Source organism: Lytechinus pictus, chromosome 1 (genome assembly GCF_037042905.1).
Source record: "Lytechinus pictus isolate F3 Inbred chromosome 1, Lp3.0, whole genome shotgun sequence".
Taxonomy (NCBI): Eukaryota; Metazoa; Echinodermata; class Echinoidea; order Temnopleuroida; family Toxopneustidae; genus Lytechinus; species Lytechinus pictus.
In genome coordinates this window covers 26,257,217-26,281,051 of record NC_087245.1, presented here as the reverse complement: position 1 = coordinate 26,281,051, position 23,835 = coordinate 26,257,217, and the positions used below count along the sequence as shown (strand labels likewise).

The 23,835-nt window shown below is 36.4% G+C and overlaps 1 protein-coding gene across 6 annotated transcripts in view; it reads right to left on the bottom strand.

Annotated features, from left to right (window-relative positions):
* LOC129259959 (protein PTHB1-like) overlaps positions 1-19,765 on the bottom strand; it is a 37,405-nt gene extending 17,640 nt beyond the window's left edge. For 4 of the 6 annotated variants that reach the window (XR_010293489.1, XR_010293497.1, XR_010293496.1 and 1 more), the window contains exons 1-14: positions 19,650-19,744; positions 12,574-12,726; positions 12,122-12,269; positions 11,049-11,113; positions 8,888-9,001; positions 8,033-8,286; positions 7,197-7,284; positions 5,819-5,914; positions 4,941-5,070; positions 4,285-4,466; positions 3,622-3,698; positions 3,252-3,308; positions 2,488-2,590; positions 1,935-2,042 (exon numbers count right to left, since the gene is read on the bottom strand). Coding sequence is in view for 2 of the 6 variants with exons in the window: in XM_054898079.2 (XP_054754054.2) it covers positions 1,935-2,042; positions 2,488-2,590; positions 3,252-3,308; positions 3,622-3,698; positions 4,285-4,466; positions 4,941-5,070; positions 5,819-5,914; positions 7,197-7,284; positions 8,033-8,286; positions 8,888-9,001; positions 11,049-11,113; positions 12,122-12,269; positions 12,574-12,685 (1,534 nt within the window). In the remaining 4 variants the exon portion in view is untranslated. Of the gene's footprint in view, positions 1-1,934; positions 2,043-2,487; positions 2,591-3,251; positions 3,309-3,621; positions 3,699-4,284; positions 4,467-4,940; positions 5,071-5,818; positions 5,915-7,196; positions 7,285-8,032; positions 8,287-8,887; positions 9,002-11,048; positions 11,114-12,121; positions 12,270-12,573; positions 12,727-19,649 lie in introns of all 6 variants that reach the window. The other 2 variants (XR_010293495.1, XM_054898073.2) reach the window with 2 other exon arrangements.
* Positions 19,766-23,835: the final 4,070 nt, after the last annotated feature.

The window sequence follows — 23,835 nt, the reverse complement described above, 5'->3', positions numbered from 1 at the left end:
TAACACAAAAAAAACCACACGGCCAAAGTTCATTGACCTTAAAGGAGAATGAAACCCTTGAAACCAGCTGAATCCATATCAAAGAGAAAAATCAAAGAAACATATTGTTGAAAGTTTGAGGAAGATTGAATGAATAATAAAAAAGTTATGAGCATTTGAATGTCGAGATCACTAATGCCATGTAGATCCTCCCATTGGCAATGCGACCAAGATCTGTGATGTCACACACGTACAACTCCCTCATTACTTTAGTACTTATTTCACTTATATTCTCACTTTTATAGAGTCTATCAAAAGGTGAGGTGTTCTCTTTATGAGAGGACAAGTACAGAGGTTTCACAACATTATATCATTGATGAATCGTTTGTCATATGATTAGAATGAGCAAAAAGAGATGTTTTGGGGTATACAGTGTATTTTCAGTGTCCAAAAGGGGAGAGTTGTTCATCTGTGACATCATAGATCTTGGTCGCTTTGCCAATGCGAGGATCTCCATAGCATTAGTGATCTCGACATTAAAATGCTCATAACTCTTCTATTGCTAGTCTTATTTTACTCAAACTTTTGTTGATCTTATTCTTTGATTTTTCTGCTTTCATAAAAGCTAACTTGCTCCAAGAGTTTCATTCTCCTTTAAATGACCATTGACCATGGTCATGTGACCTGAAACTCGCACAGGATATTCAGTGGTACTTGATTAACCTAATGTCCAAGTTTCATGAACTAGATCCATAAATTTTCAAAGTTATGATAGTAATTCAACAAATACCCCCAACTTGACCAAAGTTCATTGACCCTAAATGACCTTTGACCTTGGTCATGTGACCTGAAACTCAAGCAGGATGTTCACTAATACTTGATTAACCTTATGCCCAAGTTTCATGAACTAGGTCCATATACTTTCTAAGTTATGATGTCATTTCAAAAACTTAACCTTTGGTTAAGATTTTGAAAATAATTCTCCCAACATGGTCTAAGTTCATTGACCCTACATGACCTTTGACCTTAGTCATGTGACCTGAAACTCCGGCAGGATGTTCAGTAATACTTGATTAACCTTATGTCCAAGTTTCATGAACTAGGTCCATATACTTTCTAAGTTATGATGTCATTTCAAAAACTTAACCTTAGGTTAAGATTTGATGTTGACGCCGCCGCCGCCGTCGGAAAAGCGGCGCCTATAGTCTCGCTCTGCTATGCAGGCGAGACAAAAATTAACCTTTTCAGTGTACATGTAGCTCTTCATCAAAAGATTTGATTGCACTCAACAGATAATGAGAGAATACATGACAGAAATCATGACCGTGTAAACCAGGTCCCAACAGAGTTGCACTATTTAAGAAATAAATTACAAATCTGATAGTCTGAATTCAATAAATGTCGTTATTAATATTACAGCTTTCGCATGATATGAAATTCACACCTTAAATGAACCACAGCTAACTATAGAGAGACAATTTGAGGACAGCACCTCTCATTTTATGTTTACAACTTTGCCACTTGCCCTTACTATCCAAGATGAATGAGCATGTGTGTGTGGGTGGGCCTACAGTTGTGCTAAAAAGTTAGTAAATCCCACCACAAAATGCACGCCTTCATGCTGAGTGTTGAATCTAGAAAACAACACTACAATGTTCGGCGAGCCCAGATAAACAAACTTTATTGAATGTAACACTTTATCACATGACATCACAATTAAATATCTAAAACATTACAGAACTTGGAACACTTTGAATCTGGGGTTCACTAATTTTTGAGCACCACTGTATATGGGGGTATGAAAAAGTGTGCAGAATACCAGAGAAAGTATATTCTGAGAACTTGATATAAAAAACAATTAAACATAGATAGAAAAGGCACATCTTCAATATCAACTCTCTTTAGTCTAACCTCTACTGTAAATGCAGAAAATGGGACTACTTCAAGATATTTACCTGCTGATGTAGTGTATGTTGCTGTTGCCCTAGCAACTAGTGAAGCTGGTAAACAATGTCCTCTCATGAAGAACGTGATCATTGTGGTAGTGGGATTAGACACATCTCCTGCAGAACAAAGGGCATTCATTTAGCATGCCACAGATACATTTTGATGCAATCATACTTATTATCTATACATTCGCAACAATTCATTTTCTCTTTAATGCTGGCGGTACAGACCTTGTAAAACAACAATGCTCATTGTATTGTATGTCTGTGGATTATTTTTGAGTAATCTTCACCAAGCAAGGCTTTTTCATCATTATCTTAGAAATTTGAAGAAAAAAATACTTTCCAACATAAATCAATGTGGCACATTGAAAATTAAAGCTCAAGTCCCCCCAAACAACCCAAGTTTTGAAAGTTGCTTTACACTCTTCTCCAACATAAGAATGTCCATAATTGTCAAAGATATAGCACATTTCATGATAAAGATTCTAACTTCTACAAGGTAAAATGATTTATATAAATGAAATCTCTGCAAGAATATCTCATAAAAGTGAGAGCTTACCGACATATGGAATGGTGAAAGTACTCTGTGTTGCAGCCAATGGATACGGACAGTGTAGTAAAACTCGTACATTAGATATTCCAGTCTGACTCTTCAATGTGAGCTGGAAAATGATGTAAATAACAATTATGATTAAATCAACAGTGATATGCTCTTTAAAATCACATTTATATTAAAATCACATCAAATGTTCATGGTAGGCCTGGGTCTAGGTAGCTGCTTATTCTTTACAAGTTACCTGATATTTTTTTCATGAAAGTAATCCATTTGTAACAGCAGCTAACTGCATCATCATCCACATCGTTAAAACAGTATTTCAAAGTGTCGAGAGAGTGAGTGCCTATCAGATAGATATAGTTTGAGTAATGCTGTATGTTTAGAGAAGTTTAGCCCTCACATTTGATGTCTAAAAAAATATTTTCTTCAAGTTTCCTAACGTGCTTCTCCATTTTCTCATATCACCTTCAGACCGTGTTCATTGATGTCTTGCATGTAAAAACCTACTGAGGTAATGCACAAAGAACCTAGGGTCGTTTTCTTAAGCTATTGATGCTTCTGAGCAACAGCTTTTTATTATGCTTTTATCATCCCTGACCAGCGAGTAGCACTACTCCATTCTGTATCGTTTGTTTTCTATCATGTGAAAGTAATTTATGTTTGTATCATGTATTGTGTGATTTGGTCAAATAATAATAATAGCAATAATGATAATATTTGTAAGTTACATATGACTCTGCACATTACTAATATAAAGCAGTACTTACCTTTACAGTTAATAAAGGAATCTGATCTTCATCTGGTATCTCCGTTTCTTGAGCAGCCTGACAAAATAAAATAAAGGCAAATAATGAGATTCTTGATGAGACATTCTAAATGAAGGGATGTAGTAGAGGCAGCTGAAGGGTAAGGCTACAAGACAGTGCAATAATAATTTAATATTGTGGCATGAAAGAACAGATCACTCTTCAATAATGGTTATGTCAATGTCGCTGGCTTAGCAATTAGAACAGACTGACAACTCATTGTTGGAATACTACCCAGAGGTTGGAGGTTGTGCAGTCAGTAGAATAGAATAGATTGATTGACAATAAAGTGGAGATTGCTATCTAACATAGTGTAAATGGTTGAACTTACTGAACTCGCATCTAGATTGGATGGTACAGAAGCTGTCATTGTGAGATCATCATCAATCTTCTTCTTAGGAGCAAAATCTACAAACAGATAATATCAAACATCATTACATTGTATAAATTATGCTATAAACACTCAAACACACACAAAATTGCAGAGTTGATTCTAATGAAGGATTTTGAACATTGTTCATTACAAAGAATTCTACATCAAATCAATTGTGTTATGAATACGGATTATGATTATATGATTACTAGTGCTATTACTTTAAAAAATGAGTATAAACCAATATGTAAATGCTGCATATCAGTTTAGTTTTTCGTTGAAAGGAATGCGATGATTTGTTTCTGTAACAGACTAACTTGAATCCTACACATATCTAGAAAAGAGACAAACATAATGAATGAAACTGGACACTGCAACACTCAACTGTAATCAAAGCTAGATGGTGAAGTTACAAATTGATGCAGAGGTTCAATGTTCGAACTCTAGTCACATCTTCAGATGATGATGCTAAAGGGCTGCCCACATGTAAATAATCATATCTGATTGACACACTTTAAAAACTCTCTTACAAACACAACCACACACAAACACATTTCATGCAGGTGACTTAGTATTTCATTCAAGCATGAATGTCTACAATCTAAAGAATGAAAAGCTTACCTGCTTTATGAGATGAATCCTTGATGATTCTCTGAAGATCTTTCATTTCCTTGTCTTGGTTGTCATAGTCTATTTCCCTAGAATCCGGTGGAGGCACCACAAAGAGGGACGGATCGGTACCGAGGTAGGAACACATCAGGTGTCCTTCATCATCAAGGCTGACAATAATTCCTTTTAAATCTCTGGAAAGGAAACCAAATATATGTTGTAAATAGGAGGTTTGTATCAACTTGGTGTACAAACATATGGTCTAATTCTCAGATTGGCTAACACCATCATGGCTACATCCAATCGGTCTACGATCAATTTGGTCTAATTACCGTTTAGTCCAACCATCACTTGGTCAATTTTCTAATTTAGTTTAAAGCCCAGATAGCCTAATTTCCACTTCTACTTATCATACTGCTCTTTGTTAATTAATAATGAAATTAAGATGGTGTTTCTGATCTTTTTAGATTTTACCTTTTTAAAGCACTAGATACTTATTTTTAGATGTTGATTTTTTACTGGGCTTCATTTTTGTAACATATCAGAGACACAAAACAAATCGATGACAACTTATGCCTTTATCTTTGGTGATGAGCTGGGTTGCCATATTCGTTTCATATGGTATATATGTAAATTTATGAGAAAGAAAAATATAGAGTGTAACTTACTGGAACTCTCCAATTCGCAAGGCGACTGGAACATGTTCAAGCTTGGCTGCCCACTTGAGTGTTGCATCTTCATAGACCAAAAGTTGCCTGGTATGGGTACCAACCATATACTGTATGCTATTCTCATTTACTATCAAGAGAAAGAAATGGAGGAGCAAGACATTTATATTCCCATAAAAGTATTTAATTCAAATAATAGTTATCTCTTTGGGCATTCTACATCATTTATGTGGTGCTCTATATCATTCTGAAAAGATATTTGTGCAAGATTGATCAATAATAATAACAACAATAACAACAAGAGTGTCGCTGGGGCCAGCACATAATACGCTCGCCTGTAACGCTCAAAATGGATTCATTGGTCAAGCAAGAAAAGTTGAAGGTGGCGACTTGACCTTTGACCTTAAAATCAATAGAATTCCTACACACCAAATTATATGAGCTTAAGTTACGTAAAACTAAAGTTATCACGTTTACAAGGACTTCGGATGGGTAAGATGAAAACATGTCACTTTGACCTTTAACCTTTTGACCAATCAATAAGCTTCCTGGGATCCATGCTAGTATCCCACACACCAATTATATGAGCCTATTTTAAGTTGAACTGAAGTTATCAAGTTTACAAAGAAAAGTTAACGGACGGAAGGACGAACAGACAGACGGACAATGAGCGTGATACCATAATACATCCCGTAGTAGGACGAATGTATAAAAACAATAATAATCATCATCATCTGGTTATTTACAATGTATATAAGACATCAATTGTACACATCTTATTAACCCAATCATCAGATTCAGTCAGTCATTCCCACTCACAATGTCTACACACCCTCCACTCCCCGGGGAGTATTAAAGTCAATGAACTTGATACTTACATGAGGCATATATGAAGAAGCTACTGGGATTATACTCAAGCTTTTTAGAAAAAGACAACGTTCCAACATCTTTCAGGCAGACAACTGACCTCTCTCCTGAAAAGAGATAGTAGTAAAAATTTGAAATTTTTCACGTTTTATATAACATCTATTCAATAAATTATCACTACATTCAATACAAACGGAATGGCAGGCATAATTTTGTCTTCATTCTGCATATTTCCATGTTTGAATGGTAAAGTGCCACTTGTTCTACACCTGCAATGTCTACTTAATGTTTGTCTCATCCCACATGGTCTAATCCTAGTTTGTCTACAGCCAGTTCATCAACTTAAGATTCAGTCTAATTGCCATATATAAACCCATTCACCGGTTTATATAATTTCCTGCTAGGCTATACCAATTTCAGCTAATACAATACAATACCCACTTGGTCTAACGATAAGATAAATTGCTTATGAATCCAAGTTTCAAGTTTGCACATGAATTAGACCAGGTGAAATAGACCATTTGGGCATTGTACTGATATTGCAAAATGAAAATGAAAATCCATATTTTGTTGTTCGAAATAGAAATCAGAAATAGATATCATCCGAAAATTCATTTTGTCCAATTGATCGGGGGCCCGGCAGCCACTGAGCAGCGCCAGATAAACATTGCTCTTTTCCTTGAAATTATTAAACTCCAAACAGGGTAGCAGCAACTCCAATCTTTTAACGTCTTTCGATCTGACACAGCTGGAGCTTGAACTCCCGACCTCCCAGTTGTGAGACTGACGCTCAACCAACCGAGCCAAAACACCAGTATACAATTAGACTAAGTGGGTATTAGTCTAAGTGTAATATGTACACCAAACGGAAATTAGACTAAATTGATAGTAGACCAAATGGGGTTAACCCATGTTGTATTACACTAATTGAGAAGTAGACCCACATCTTGTAGACCTAGTGGATATAATCCATTTGAATATGGTTAAAATGCATCTAAGGTAAGAAAAATATATATATATTTCCAGTGGCTTTTCATGAAGGTTGTAATTTATTTTTTTAATTGTTTATGACTTCAAGCCATGCAACTTGGGTATGAATTTGATTATTCTGCTTCCAAATATAGTCATTGTGATTGAAATAATTTTTTTTCCATATTTTTTTTGTACCATTGACCTTATAATCATGATTTAGTAGTCTTACCTCTAATATAGATATAAAGTTATTGTGATTACAGTATATTTTAGGAAAAGATCACGGATCATTCAACCTAATCCAGTCAGATCATTGGATGAATAGAAAATCTACATGTACAATAAACTAATGGATAGTTCACAGTTTAGAATAGAGACCAACATGTTATATGAAATCATGCCTTCATATTTACTTACCCAATATGACTATAGATGGTACTGCATTTGCATGAGTTATGACTGACATATCAAGGACAGGTTCCCCCAGTGGATATGTCCAGTCAGCCTGTTAAAGAATATGCAAGTAATTACACTTTGAACACAATCTGAAATAAGCATAGGTTTAATCAATTTTAGACCTATATTGTAACGCACAGTATACCCACAAGAAAAATTGATTCAAGTATACACTCCTGTTTTTCAATACAGATGAAATGGCAATTGTAAATTATACCAGTGCTGTGACAAGTATATATGCCCATTCATAAAGAATGCATGTTCCGTTTCTGCTGGCTTTGAACTCCATCACCCCCCCCCCCCCCGGAACAGTGTGAGCCAAATTTTATAAGCCACCCAACAGCTCTCCCAATCACCAGCTGATTACTATAAATGTCAGCTCTTGCTGGGGAATGAAATAGAAAAGAGGACACTAAAACCTTGTTCAGATATGATGGAAAAAGCTAACCAACAAAGCTCAGCAATACTTTGTATAAGGCAATGAAAAATATGTCTTCTGCCTGCGCTTGAATTTGGCACTAGCATAACTAAGAGAAAGAGGGGGGTGCAATATCTTTTTTTTTTCTTTTACTTGTCAGAAATTTGTGTTGGTATGAAAGTGCTTCCCGAAAGGATGAGGTACCTTTTCCTTTGATGTCAGAACAATTTTTCCCTTCCTGACAAGGTTTCCAGCTACACTAGAGGGTAGTGCATGCTCATCAGCATATTAAAGCTGGATGATTTGTCTCACCATGTCTGAATACGGCTTAAAAAGCGACTCATTGGAGAAGAGGGAAGATTACAACTCAAAAACTTACAGTGATTCTCTTGCCTAACGTCATCTTCTGAGACTCTTCCTTGGTCTTGGAATCAGAGGCCACAGCAAGGACCTGATACTTGTAACTTTCTACCTGCCATGAGGACGACACCGTCACGAAGGAATCGGTACGTGGAATGTATTTGATAGGACCGGGTAGGAGAAAGCCAGGCAGGAAACGACTGAAGGCAAAGCTCTCCTGCTCAAAGAAAGAAACGGTGCCGTCCATTGATTGAACACACAAGAAATCTTTTCCTGTAAAGGTGGAGAAACAAATATGAAGAAGTGACTGAAGGCAAATGATGTACAAAGAGGATAAGAAATCAAATATTCAAGATAACAATTAACATTAAATAACATTGAAAAGAAAAGATTAAGCCCATACTCTCATTGGCCCGTATAAGTATTGATTTTGCCACCAGGCCATCAATCTATTTGAAAACTTTTCCCTTTTTTAAACAGTCTGTATTAAAGGGGGATCAGTGATGTCTTTACGATGGTCTCTGCTGATCAGAACTGTCTAACAAAAAAAATTATGACAGTGACTCAATGCACTATCGCACCTAAAAGACACTATTTTCCCTACTGACATTAGAAATTAAAATAAAATGATAAACCAGACTAGTTCTCAGGCTCCCATGAACCCATTTGGCAAGGTATTATGGTACGGTGCCATGTGAATAAGTATCATAAATATATATAAACAAATTTGAACTGAATGTGCAATAAAGGAAACAATAACAAGTAGGGGTGAAGTATGAAATAGACATCAAAAGCCCCCAAAATAACACAAAAAACAAACAGTTTATGTACAAACCATTTTATGTACAAAACTTTTGAAACACAAAATACTGACCTTTGACCCCTCCAAATGGTCCCACTACAAGACTGTGTGCTGTCCTCTGGAGGTTGTGTTCATACATGAGTTTTAGATGGTACTGAGAACCATGCTCCACTGCACCGGTCACACCTGAACACAACAAAATCATATATTATCATCTTCGCCTAGTGTACAAAATGTTAAAATCAATAAATGTAAAATTGTTCAATACCATTTCTTGAATATGTGCAAATTAATGAGTTAATTATGCTCAAGCAAAACAATTTTAAACAGACTGCTCAAGGCATTTTCCATAGAATTAAGTTTCCTTAAAATGTATATTCATTGGTATTATTAAAAACTTTGAACACTGGATTCTGTACTTATAGATGTGTGAGTGCCATACATGTTAAATATTCCATATTCCTTTGTGTTATCCGAAGGTGACAAGGCAGTTTGTCCTTCGTACAAATCTTTCATGCAATTGATAACATTGGCTCTCTCTTGTTCTAGTTCAAAATACTGAGAGTATTATGTTGTGGATTTGGCAAAAGAATTTTCTAGGTTGATATCATCCGAGCAGTGATCATCTGCTGTGTTGTGTGCCATACGTAACTATATATGTTTGCAGTGCAGAAATCAATTACAGAAAGAAATGTCACAATTTACCCGTTTCCTCGCACAACTGCACGAGGAATACTAAACAAGTGGAACGCCTCTGGCAGTCTCGCCTGCATTACGCAATCTAATATAGCAGCAGTGCTAACTTTGAAAACTACTATAAAATAATCATTCACAAAAACATCATTCATATAATGACATAATACCACGTTCATTGACCATAAATGACATTTGAACGGAGACTTAAGACTGTCAACTACACCCATGTCCACATTTCATTCACTCTATCCATAAACTTTCAAAGTTATGATGGCACTTCAACAATTACCCCAACATGGCCTAAGTTTATTGACCTTAACTGACCTTTGACTTGGTTTTGTGACCTGAAACTCACAGGGGATGTTCAGTGATGCTTGATTACTCTTATATCCCAAGTTTTATGAACTAGATCCATAAACTTTCACAGTTAGGATGGTAATTCAACAAATACCCCCAACACGGCCAAATTTCAATGACCTTTGACCATGGTCATGTGACCTGAAACTCGTACAGGATGTTCAGTGATACTTGATTACTCTTATGTCCAAGTTTTATGAACTAGATCCATAAACTTTCAGAGCTAGGATGGTAATTTAACATATACCCCCAACACGGCCAAAGTTCATTGACCTTAAATGACCATTGACCATGGTCATGTGACCTGAAACTCGCACAGGATATTCAGTGGTACTTGATTAACCTAATGTCCAAGTTTCATGAACTAAATCCATAAATTTTCAAAGTTATGATGGTAATTCAACAAATACCCCCAACTTGGCCAAAGTTCATTGACCCTAAATGACCTTTGACCTTGGTCATGTGACCTGAAACTCAGGCAGGATGTTCACTAATACTTGATTAACCTTATGTCCAAGTTTCATGGACTAGATCCATAAATTTTCAAAGTTATGATAGTAATTCAACAAATACCCCCAACTTGACCAAAGTTCATTGACCCTAAATGACCTTTGACCTTGGTCACGTGACCTGAAACTCGAGCAGGATGTTCACTAATACTTGATTAACCTTATGCCCAAGTTTCATGAACTAGGTCCATATACTTTCTAAGTTATGATGTCATTTCAAAAACTTAACCTTCGGTTAAGATTTTGAAAATAATTTTCCCAACATGGTCTAAGTTCATTGACCCTAAATGACCTTTAACCTTGGTCATGTGACCTGAAACTCAGGCAGGATGTTCAGTAATACTTGATTAACCTTATGTCCAAGTTTCATGAACTAGGTCCATATACTTTCTAAGTTATGATGTCATTTCAAAAACTTAACCTTAGGTTAAGATTTGATGTTGACGCCGCCGCCGCCGCCGCCGTCGCCGCCGCCGTCGGAAAAGCGGCGCCTATAGTCTCGCTCTGCTATGCAGGCGAGACAAAAACAACAACAATATTTTAGCATTTATATAACAACATATAAAACTCCCCCCCCCCCTGAAAACCCAAATGATAGCAGACCAATTGAAGTGGATGTAACATTATTCAAAATGACTGTGATCATGGCACAACATAACATTACAACTCACCATGGACAGAGTAAATTGCCAGTTTACGGGGATGGAGTACAGATAAATGCACCGATTCTGATGCCCTGATGAGAAATAAGAAACAGATATTATGAGAATAATTTGAAGGAAGAAATCCACTGGCAAAAGGAGTTACCAACCAAAAACTTAGATGCCATGTGACACAGTAAGCAGTGACTATTTCGATCAAATAATAGTGACCAGGGTAACAGTACTGCCTAACTACTCTTAAAACCCTTTAATTACAATGATATTGAAATGGAAAAAAGTACAGAAGAAAATGAACCTCTTTTCTGTAATAGTGACTAACAGATTTTTCTGCAAATCAATAAAAATTAACAATTTACCATGTTAAATATGTCAGATTTCCAACTAGGCTATGCCCAATTTGTTGAATATTTACCTGGTTTTACACCAATTGATGCAACCCACCATATGACCAGTAGGCTAGATTACCTGGCATTCATCAAAAAACTTGTTAGCAACCCTATCTATGCATTAATCAGCCTTTTCACAGCAAACTGTGAGTATGAGAACTTACACTGACTGTCACCAGTCAAGAATAGGTATTTGTGCAGATACATATCCCTAACGACACAGGAAAAGTGCAACATCAAAATGAAATCCATTTCGTCTTTTGTGAAAATTTAATGCAGGAAAGATTACAATCACCAGCCAGAAGAGCCCCCTAAACAACACGGCCAATGGCTGCATGCATGCAAATACATTGCTGGGATTCGAATCCACGACCCTCTGTTTAAAAGCGGAGAGTCAAAACCACCAGACCATGATACACTCGACAGTAACTACTGGAGCAGTATCTACCATGGTTGAAGTTGGTTTCAGATATGTATGATATGAGGAAAGAATGAGAATTCAAAGCAAGAGTTGCTTCTGCTACAGACAAATGGAGAAGATGGTTCCTATTATTGATGTATGAAGCTGTGATGATGAAGTCAATGAGATAACTGTTTATGAATTGATAGTGGAAGTGGATTTAGGTAAAGCATTGTACTCTTTGTTAGCATACATGTACATCTTGTATGCAGCCGAATAAAAAATATAATACTTACGAAACAAAGCGTCCTGTTTCAACCTGAAGGATGGGTTGCTGCAACTGAGCTTCAAGAACTACATCTTCAGCTTTCAGGTTATCTCCTTTAGACGGTTGAGGCTGGTAGATCCGAAGAACCCCATTCAAACTTCCAACAACAATTTTGTCTGAAATATGAAAATTTGACAAATACAGAAATGGGCAAAGATAATACAATTTTATGGAGAGTATGAACATTTTAACAGTTTTATCTTAAAAAATGTCAAAATTCACTTAATAAATACAGCAAATATCTCAAATAAAAGGATATTTTTCATAAAAATTTCACATTTTCAGAAAATTAGCAAACTGTGATTTGCTCCAAAATCAGATCGTGGACCAGTTGTAAGGTGTGCAGTGGCCTTAAGAAGAGCTTTACGAAACGGCCCTGTTCGCATTGGTTTTGTATTAAAGCCTTGATGAATGTCTTACCATGAGAAGCTGAATTTCCATCAATCTTTGCTACAGCGAGGCTGCCCTGATCAAAGACCTCTCCTGAACCAACCGTTGTTGTCCACCAATCTCTTGCTTTGAACAAAGACATCTTTATCTCTTGCTAGTATCTTCAGAATCAGAGGTGAAAATCTAAATAAATTAAATGAAAACAGAAAAATTCCATAATTTAATTATTTATGAAATTCCTAAGACTTCTCTAAGACTAAGTCAGAAATTATACTTACAATAGGCACTTCAGGTGAAAATTAGGAAAGGCTGTTCCAGCATATTTGATAGGCTCACAATGAGGCTCAATATCTACGATTCACAAAACTGTTTGAATTTTCAAATTCCGATATCTAGAAGTCAAGTTATTGTCATCTTTGTGATGAAAAAACAGTGCTTTTTGTGGACAAAAGAAGATTGCGAAATCTTATTATTCTCTTTGTTTTGGGCATGGCACATTTATAATACATAGCTAAATGGGGAATTGTACAAGCTTTTTATTTAAATCTTAAAGTACTCAGATTGATTTGACATATTGGCATATGATTTCTTTGGTTCAAGGGCAACTACCCCTGGACGATAACACCCCACCCCCACCCCCAGACAATTCCCCTCCCCCACCCTGGACAATTACCCCCCCCCCCCCCCGGACAACTACACTGTAGTCTGTACCCCTATCCAAAAATCTACACCTAACCTAACCTAACCCTGTTTCGGGGGTAATTGCCCTGTGGTAGGTTTGTGCACAGGGTAAACATGACTTGATATTGATTTTCTTTACTTGAACATTAGAAATTATAAGTTTTCAATGAATATTATTTGTAATCAAAGAAAGAGAATTAAAATAATCTTAGGATTTCTATCAAAAAATAAAAACAGATTGATTTCAATTGTCTATTATCTCATTATTGTCTTGTTATTGTGGTCTCAATAAAATTTTTGATATTATTATTGTCTCATCATCGTTTCATTATTGTCCCAATTATTATTATAATTATAATAATTATTATTATCATGACAATTATTTTTGTTTCATTAATATTATTTTCTAAATAATTATTACAATTATAATTACTATCATTATAGTTATTGTTATAATTATTTCATAATAATAATTATTATTGTCTCAATAATTATAAGGCCTTTAATTATAATTATGATTATTTTTATAATTATAATTATAATAATTTTTATGATAATAATCATTATTGATGACTTATCAATATTACTGTCTCAGTAATTATTACAAGTACAATTACTTTCATTATAATTTTTATCATTATAATTATTTTATGATAATTATTATTATTGTAATAATAGTTATTATTTTCTCAATAATTATAAGGCCTTTAATTATAATTATTTCTACAATTATATTTATTTTAATTATAAATAAGCATTATTATTATAATGATTATTATTGATATCTCATTAATATTATTGTCTCAGTAATTATTACAATTCAAATTACATCATCATAATTGTTATCATTACAATTATTTTATTATAATAATGATTACTGTAATAATTATTATTGTCAATAAATACTAGAATTGATGTCTCATTAATATTGTCTCAATAATTATTACAATTATAATTATTGTCATTATAATTATAATTGTTATCATTATAATCATAATAATTATTATTGTAATAATAATTATTATAATTGTCTCAATATTTATTGTCTCATATTATTAATGTCTCATCATCACTGTTGCCTCATTATTGTCTTCTCTTATTTTTTCATAATATCTTCAAAATAATAATTAACACCATAACAAAGGTCCATAAATCAGATATCAAATTCATGAAACACATCTCATGTATGTAAACCTATTTCTAAATTAAATTCATGAAAGGAGCTTTCTGTGCCATTCAAAAATACGACTTTCATTAACAATACCATATTCTAGACATTCAGACGCATTCCAACAAAAAAATCACTTATCAAACAAAATTCTTGAAGTTTACTCACAGTTTTGCTCTTAATTCCTTTTTCACACAAATTCTATAAAATTATTTTCAAAATAACAATTTGATTTTCATAATTAACAGAGCTCAAATCGTAATTTAAAAAAATATAAAACGGCTGAAACATACTGTGTCTGAATACCAAGACTAATCTAAGGCCCAACGCAGTGGGGATGACGTCACTCACAGCTGTTCGTATACGCTCAAAACAACCCTGCTCGATCGGCCGAGTCAGATTCACAAACACCTCATGACACTCAAAACTGAAGCTCATATCCGCAGGCTCTCTACGGACCAAATTTGATTAGAATTTAACAAAATGTTCTCAAATATACAATTTTATTACTGACCGAGTATACAAGGGATCCGATGATTACAAGAAGGTGATTTCAAGCAAAGAAAAATAAATACCTGAATATTAGGTCCTTTCCTCGCATGAAAGTAATGGATACTCCGTCTTGTACATTATATTTCCGATGTTTACCGAAGATGTACGAAGCAACCGCGGGAATTTTTGACCAATCAAAATTAGCGGAATAAAGGAAGAAACTGACTCTGTCTTTTCGAGCAATGCCGAATGCAACTCCAGCGCTCGGCCAAAGTGCCGAGCGGAGCGAACTGTGTGTGTTAGATATGCGCTCGCCATTCACTGCAATGCAAAAATCTACGTCTAACCAGTAATAGGGTGTCTGGAGAAAAAAATAATTTTTCTTATTTCAAGAAAATATCACATTTTCTTTGTGAATTTGAAGAGAAATTACCTTCAGACTGACAGAAATGTAACATTTTTGAAAAAAATCCAATTATTGGCTGCAAAAAAGAAGAATGAAATTGGGTAAATTTTCAGCATTTCTCTGCCATAGACTGTGTAGTTAAGAAATGGACACACACAAATCAAAATTTTTTGCTTCCGAGAGCTGTAGTGTTATAAATTTATTATTAATGCCAAAAACTTGTCCATAAAGAGTCCAATAGGATTTTTTATGCTCTATCTGATGGTATGATTTTTATAAAGATTTGGAAACCAGATCACAATGAAAAATTGCGACAAAGTGAAAAAAATTGTGCAAAACAGAAATTTCATTTTCCCATAGAAAATGCATGGAGAAATGGCAATTTCAACACACACAAAAATAAGGGTTTGCAATTTATCTCTAAATCCTTATTTAAAATTATCATATAAACTTGTCCTTGCTGTCAGAAGAAGCCCCTGAATTTTCTCTTTCCATACATGCCAAACACAAGTTAATAATCAATTCAGATCACATTTTTCTAGTAGCCTGAACTTCCCCGAAAAAATGTGCCATATTTTCCCCTAAATTAGCCTGTTTTATGCTGACACTTTTCAGTGTGGCTTCAGACACCCTACCAGTAAGTAAAAGTGTTAGCGCTGTGTCCGCGCGATCGCCCGCCCGGCTGAAGTGAAGTGTCTACTTACAACTTTTACAAGGTTTTAGTAGGCAAGGCGGCATTATCGTGATCCAAGTCCCCGGTGACTCGGATCCACGGACAATTTTTCACAACGTAAAACATGTCCTACCTGTCTCTACCAACCTAGCTCGTAGTTGTGTGTTACTTGTCTCTTTTCAGTCTCCACTTTATTTTATTGGCGTAATAAATCAGAATTTGCATCATTCTCTATTGCTTTAGTTCATAAACTATTACTTTTCGTATATATAAATCAGGATTATATTCATCTTTTTATGTTTCTTACAATATCAAATTTGCTTTATTTCGTCTACGTTTTTACTAAATAAATCAATAACTTAAGCCCTATATGAGTATGTCCTCTTCAGTCTCAATTGCTTTATTTCGTTGATTCCTTATTTACTAAATAAATCAGAATTGCATCTAGGCCTACTTCTTTTCAATCTATATTGCTTTAATCCGTAAACTAGTACTTTTCATATAAATAAATCGGGATTATATTAATCTTTTTTATGTTTCTCACAATATAAAATTTGCTTTATTTCGTCTACGTTTTTACTAAATAAATCAATAGGCCCTAGATCCCTCTTCAGTCTCCATTGCTTTATTTTGTTGATTCCTAATTTACTAAATAAATCAGGATTGCATCTACTTCTTTTTCAGTACTTATAGCTTTATTTCGTTGTACTTTTTATGCTAAATAAATCCCTTTTCATATATATGTTTTTTATGATTTTGCTTTATTTCGTCTATCACGTTTTTACTAAATAAATCAAATCGCATCTCGATCCCTCTTAACAGTCTCCATTGCTTTATTTCGTTAGGTAAAAAGAATGTCTGCATAATTACTCCTCGTGATCCAAGTCCCCCCTCTAAAATAAAAAGGCAATTAACCCCGTTGATATTCATCTACCCCTCATTTCCCTCTTCAAAACCACTCTGCCACTTTTAGACAGTTTCCTAGAGATGATAAATGAATATTTTCGATAATAAGAATCATTAAAATCAATGAAAATCACATTAAAAACACTATTAAACGTGTTATTACTCCTCGTGATCCGAGTCCTTTTCCCGTGTTAAGACTGTCCAATTTCTCATAGGAGGGGACTTGGATAACAAGGAGTACTATTACTCGTGATCCAAGTCCCCTCTCCTAAAAATACAAAACGGCAATTAACCCGTTGATATTCATCTACCCCTCATTTCCCTCCTCTTCAAAACCACTCTGTCACTTTTAGACAGTTTCCTAGAGATGATAAATGAATATTTTCGATAATAAGAATCATTAAAATCAATGAAAATCACATTAAAAACACTATTTAACTGTCTTATTACTCCTCGTGATCCGAGTCCCCTTCCCATGTTAAGACTGTCCAATTTCTCATAGGAGGGGACTTGGATAACGAGGCAGCGTAGGAATTAATTTTTTTTTTTTAGGGGCTACTTTTTTTTTTACATTGGGGCTACCACTGAATATCTTGGGGCTATTTTCTAATTCATGGGGCTACTTTTTTTATCGCATATCAGCAATTACCTTTTGACATTCCGAGACTCAATGTGATGCCTAAAAGCTCAGAACATTTTTAACTGTAATTACTGTAGGCTACAGGCCTTACAATAAACAACAGTGATCCCACCAGAGCAGTGGTGTACCTAGGATTTTTCACACGGGGGGGGGGGGGGGGGGGGGCAAATTCGTCTGCCCAAAAATGTGACAAGCAAATAAATATAAACAAGTCTTCAACCACAAATATAAGATTTCGTACCAGAAAAAAAATTGACAAGCAAAAAAAAAAAGAAGAAAAGTGCATGGGTTGGGACTCGTCAGGGGGGGGCAGACTGCCCCCCCCCCCGTAGGTACGCTAGTGCACCAGAGCTTCAGCTTCACACACTTCAGATTTGAGCCAATCGAGGCCCCAAGACTTTATTGTCGATTGTCTCTGTACAGTACTGTTTCTTTTTTGGCTTATCCTTCTCAACAGTATCTCGATTTGGAGAGGCTTCTTGCGCTGGCTCTGGCCGTTTGGCAGAGCCAGGTTGAACTCGAATTAGAAACTTATCCATCTCGCACTGCGACTCGACGATGTCGATAATCAGTGCTGTCACAATCACCAGCTGATCGCATACAATTCTGTGCATGCCTAGGCCTAGTACACATAATATACCGTACGATGCACGTGGTCTCGTTACCAGCTGTGCAGTCTAATCGTGCACGCGTACATGTACATAAGCCATGCGGCAAGTGCGTCAATAATTCTAAAAACCCCGTGCTAAAGACTATGCGTGTACACTCCGCATCCCATATTGCATTGCGCGTTTATTTTACAATCGCGAAGCTTCCGGTGTTACGGAAGGTTCGGATATTGCATCGACCGTTCAACTTAAAGCTGGCAAGGGCGATATAAAAGATGCGCTTGCTCCGCCGGCGGCCCGGAGAACGTAATTATGTGAAGTATTTTTTACATTGTCGATGGTATTTTATTGGGGCGATTCTGAAATAAAAAGTCGCCCCAAAGCATTGGGTTTTGAGAATTTTTAGGGGCGATTTGGGCTGTCATGGGGGCAAAATCGCCCGTCGCCCCCGTGTAATTCCTACCCTGTAACGAGGAGTACTATTACTCGTGATCCAAGTCCCCTCTCCTAAAAATACAAAATGGCAATTAACCCGTTGATATTCATCTACCCCTCATTTCCCTCCTCTTCAAAACCACTCTACCACTTTTAGACAGTTTCCTAGAGATGATAAATGAACATTTTCGATAATAAGAATCATTAAAATCAATGAAAATCACATTAAAAACACTATTGAACTGTCTTATTACTCCTCGTGATCCGAGTCCCCTTCCCGTGTTAAGACTGTCCAATTTCTCATAGGAGGGGACTTGGATAACGAGGAGTACTATTACTCGTTATCCGAGTCCCCTCCTATGGGAAATTGGCAGTCTCAACACGGGAAGGGGACTCGGATCACGAGGAGTAATTAGACAGTTAAATAGTGTTTTTAATGTGATTAATTTTGTTTTATTTAGTGTTTTTGATCATTGTTTCATCAACTTGGAAGAATATACAGCCACAGGAGAGAAAAGAAAAAGACTATTATTGTCGTTTGAAAAAGTGTCCGAGTCATTTGTTATTGTGTCAATGGGAAAACGTGTGGTGGAAGGAAGTCCCCGTTCAGTGAGAAGCTTCGCACCGCGAACAATAGATTTCTTTTGAAAATCTTCCAACCGTGGATTCCATTGAAAGTTTGCTGATATTTGACTTTGAGGTGTGTCTCAAGTTTGTCCCCAGTGACTTGGATGACGATAAGGACGGCAAGGCTCGACATTAGCGGTGGCCACCAGAAATTCACCTCGGGCAACCATTATTGAAAAAATGTTAAGTTTTGGTGGCCCGAATTGAGAGAGGTTTTTGGATAGTTATTTAGGCCTCCCGCGCTTTGGGCCGGCTCGCTCCCGGAAACCGGACAGGCAGCGGGTAGCGTCGCGGTACCATGTCAACGACGACAGTCGTCGACGCAACCAAACGTCAGCCGGCGCGGCGATGTGCACCGGGCCGGCACCAAAATTACGGAAAAACAGTAAAATAAACATATTTTATTATGATAACACCACACTACTAAATTGAAAAGTTACAATCATTTGAAAACATATCACTTTACTTACCATCTGAGAGGCATTTTTAGCCCAACGAACTTGTAAAATGAGAATGATAGCAAATTTTCGAAGTCACACACAAAAATGTAGGTTCTACTGTGTCTTCTGGATAACAAATCATAAAAGAAAAACTGAATCATTTTATGGTTTGTCAAATCATTTTACAAGCTCATGCACATGACAATGTCATCATATTTACTGCCATTGCCGGGTATTCATAAAGCTCTTACACAAAAGCTATTTTTTCAAGGCCAGGAGATGGACTCGCGAAAAGGGCATGAGACCATGGGGGGGGGGGGGGGGCATTGGCCATTGGCAGATCCCGGGGCAGATCCTTGCAGGATTTCCCAATCGATCGAGGGCCAGGGAGGGACAAACCACAAAAAGTCTTCAATAACTTGGGTATGCCAGACATTTTCCACCACAAATATTTTTCAGCCTATCATGTAAGAGAGTGTTTGAGGTATTCATATGCTCTGAGATCGTCCGGCCGGTGCCCCCCCCCCCCTTTGAGAGGCACAATTAGAATTTGTAATAAAAATGCCGTTAAAACAGAAGTGTGCCCCCAACTTTTGAAAATATTTTTCTGTTGAAAACTTTTTTTTGGTTGTCACATTTTCCCTCGGGAAAATGTGCCCCCCCCCCCTTTGGAAAATACTGAATCCGCCCCTGCATGAAAGATAAAAAGGAGGTGGAAAGAGGATGGAGAAAACGAAAAGAGAACAAACATGTATGGCACTGAGAAGCAGAAATGCTGCATGTACGTGCTAATTTCCATAGGCAACTCTCCCTGGAATTTTTGTAAGTGTTGAGAAATGTAACCAAAATTACTTTTTTTTGCTTTTCAAATTTACATCAGCACCCCTGTAAAAAAAAATCGTTCCAAATAGGGCCCTGAGGGAGAAAGGAATTAAAGAACAGGAAGGGGAAACGAGGTAAATTAAGAGAAGGAAAAGAAAACTGAGAGGGGGGAATAAAAGAGGGAAAGGCAGTGAATGAAGGCAAAGAAGGAAAAGCATGGAGTTGGGGAGAAGGGGATGTAGACGAAGAAAGAGAAGGAAAGGGGGCAGAGAGAGAGATGACGACATGACACAAAGCGATTATAAAAAAAAGATGAAAAAGGATATAGGGGGATATAGGAGCAAAGAGAACAGAACGAGAAGGGAAAGAAGTAAAAGGAATAGAGGAAAGAAAGAAAGGAAGGAAGAAAGGGGAAATGGGAGAATTAAAAGGGAAAGCAGGGAAAGGGAGAAAGAATAGAATGGAATGGGAAAAGTTAAGAAAGTAGAGAGAGAGAGACAGGGAAGGTAGGGAAAAGGAAAGAGCAGGAACAGAAAACGAACAGGAGAAAAAAGGTAAACGGAAGGGGGAAGAGAAAGAGAATAAAATAAAAGAAAGGGAGAGAGAGGATGACGACAGGAGACGAAAAGATAAAAGTCACAAGAGAGCAGATTAAAAAGAGAAATAGAATAGTGAAGAGGAAGGGCCGCGCATCTCTTTAAACAAAACAATGCATATTACACCTTCTTCCAACGAAAAAAAGAAGCATACCATTCATTTATCAGGGGATGTCAATGATAGGAACATAAATAAGTGAGAAAGTAAATGAGATATCTTTTGAGATCTTCTCTTTTGTCTAGATTTTCCATCCCGATTTCTCCCTGCACCATAATCTGTTCCTCTCTCTCTCTCTCTGATCTTTTACTTTTTGTTACCCCATCTTTATTTATCCCTCTGAGGTTTCAGCTCTCGTTTACTTCTATTGCTTTCAGCTTTCTCACGTTTCTGATGTAAGTGCCCTATGGCGGTCATACAGCGAGTCGAAAACCCGCTTTTAAAACCCGCTACATAGAAAGGTGGTTTTAATAAAAATAAATGAAACTGATATTTTTGACTCGCGGTACGGCCGCCATAGGGGAAATGTGACTGCAGCATAACCCTCTCTTTCTGAAAGTAGGCCTATACTCATTCCCTCGTCCCACCTCTCTTGCTCTTCCCAGTGTGTCCTGACCTATCTCTCTCCTATAGAATTCTGTCTCTATATCATGTTTTCTTTGCTCTGTGTACCCTTCTCTTCCCCCTTTTCTTTTTCTCATTAATGTTTAATCACTCTTTCCAAAGTGCCCAACACACCTTTTTCACTCCTCAATTCATTGGGAACATTTCATGAAAGGATCTTGTCAAATGATTAATCAGACAATTACCATAACATTCAGATACCCGTGCTTCTCAGCCAATCATAATCAATGGAAGTTGCAAGATCTGGTACAACTTTACAGATGGCAAATTTTGACGAAACGTCATCCCCATCTCTTAAGTTTGCTTCCCTCTCTCATTTCCCATCTGTTCTCAGACCATTTGGCCCCTTGCACTTATATACTTCCTCCGATACCCCTTCCTTTTATTCAATCTTTCTCTCATTTCCCGCACCTTTGCCACTTCCTTTCCACCACACACACTCTCTATACATTTATCCTTTTCATTCCATTTCTTTCTACCCATTACTTCTCTTTCGATCTCCCACTTAATCCATACCATGATGCACATGAATGAAAATGCTGTATATTCAATAATATTACCATCAACAATTTCATTTTCAAAATATAAAAATAACACGTACATCATTTCACACTATAACCTTTCTATATTACATGAAGTATGTCTGAAGTTTTTAGGACTGGTACCACAAAAATATTTTGATGTGAAATAAAAAAAAATATCAGTTTCCCCTTCAAGGTAATCATCCTCAAGTTAATGTTCCATTTCATCGATGATTGACAGACTCTTCTGGAAGACATATCAGTTCAACAAATTTGGACAGGGAGCCACAGATCGTACACAACTGAAGTCTTGTCAATCACATTATGTGATGACAGAAGCATTAGGGAGTTTTCAAAACCACTACGCAGATGCTTTCTGGAACACTGAGAATCTATTGTCAAATGCCCTTCCTGACAAAGCAGCCTTTGTTGAAAATAAGTGAATCAAAATAGCAGTGTCATCCTGGACTCGGACTCTGGACAAGCGACATTATTTGCAATTTCTTGTCAGCTCCGAATCTGAGGACCATCTACTGTCCTGGTTCACCAATTTTTGACAAAGACCTCCAAGATCTTCATTGTAATTTGACGCGCATCTTCAATAGATTCGCTATGTTGTAGAACCTGTCCCTGTTGGAATTGCAAAAATTTGCTATTGTCTACAATGAAAAAAGGTAGGTGTTCAATCAACAAATCTATAGTAAGATATCCAGTGTTCAATTACCCAAACGCTTGAAAAAAGGTGAAAGTGTTGGCAGGACAACCTGGGTCCTTCACCATGGCAATGGCTCATATCACAATGTTCTGATCATGCTTTTTGCATGAGTGAACTATTGCTGTGCTGGAACAATCTCTCACCTTTTAACTCTGTCTATTTCCCCAATCCAAACAGATTTTAAAGACGAGTGAGTCCACACGAATGCCAATACAAGAAGTTTAAAAGAGGCTTAAGAATTCTCTCACAACTGCATTGGAGAAAGATAAAGATGAACAGGTGTTTGATTTATGACTTTAATGGGAAACCATGAATTTTGTTGTTCAACATCAAAATTAAAAGGTTATGATATAAGTCCTGAAATTTGAAGATACAGAAAACAGTCAGCTCTTCCTAATTACAAAGTTGACTTCGCCTGAATGTGTAGTTCTAGCTCTCCATTTACATATTTGGTTTTATTGCCATTTTAAACCAAAATTCTTTGTCCTTTTTCAACAGAAATTCTTTAGCAAAAAATCATCCAATGCTACTGATTAATTCAACATTAGATTTATCCACAGCGCTTACAAAATAGGTGACTTGATAACTGAAAACATTCCTGAAGTCAACATTATGGCAAATTTTCATCATTTTGACTCTTATAGCAGACATTAAAAAGGCAGACTTTGCAGAGTTCAGTGTTGATAATAGTTCATTCCCAATTAATAGCTGCATGACCCTAAATGCTATGAAAACATGTCATAATAATGAAAAGATGAAACTTTCAAAAATTAATCTCAAAAGAATTACCAAGTGCTTTAAACTGTGTAAAATAAATGTGTTGGTGACCAGAATTACCAAGCACTGGCATACACCGATTTTAGCAGGAAACTACAGTAATGGTTTGGTAAAAGAGAGATGTACCTTGAATAGTGTGGCAAGAAGATTACTTTTTAAATTT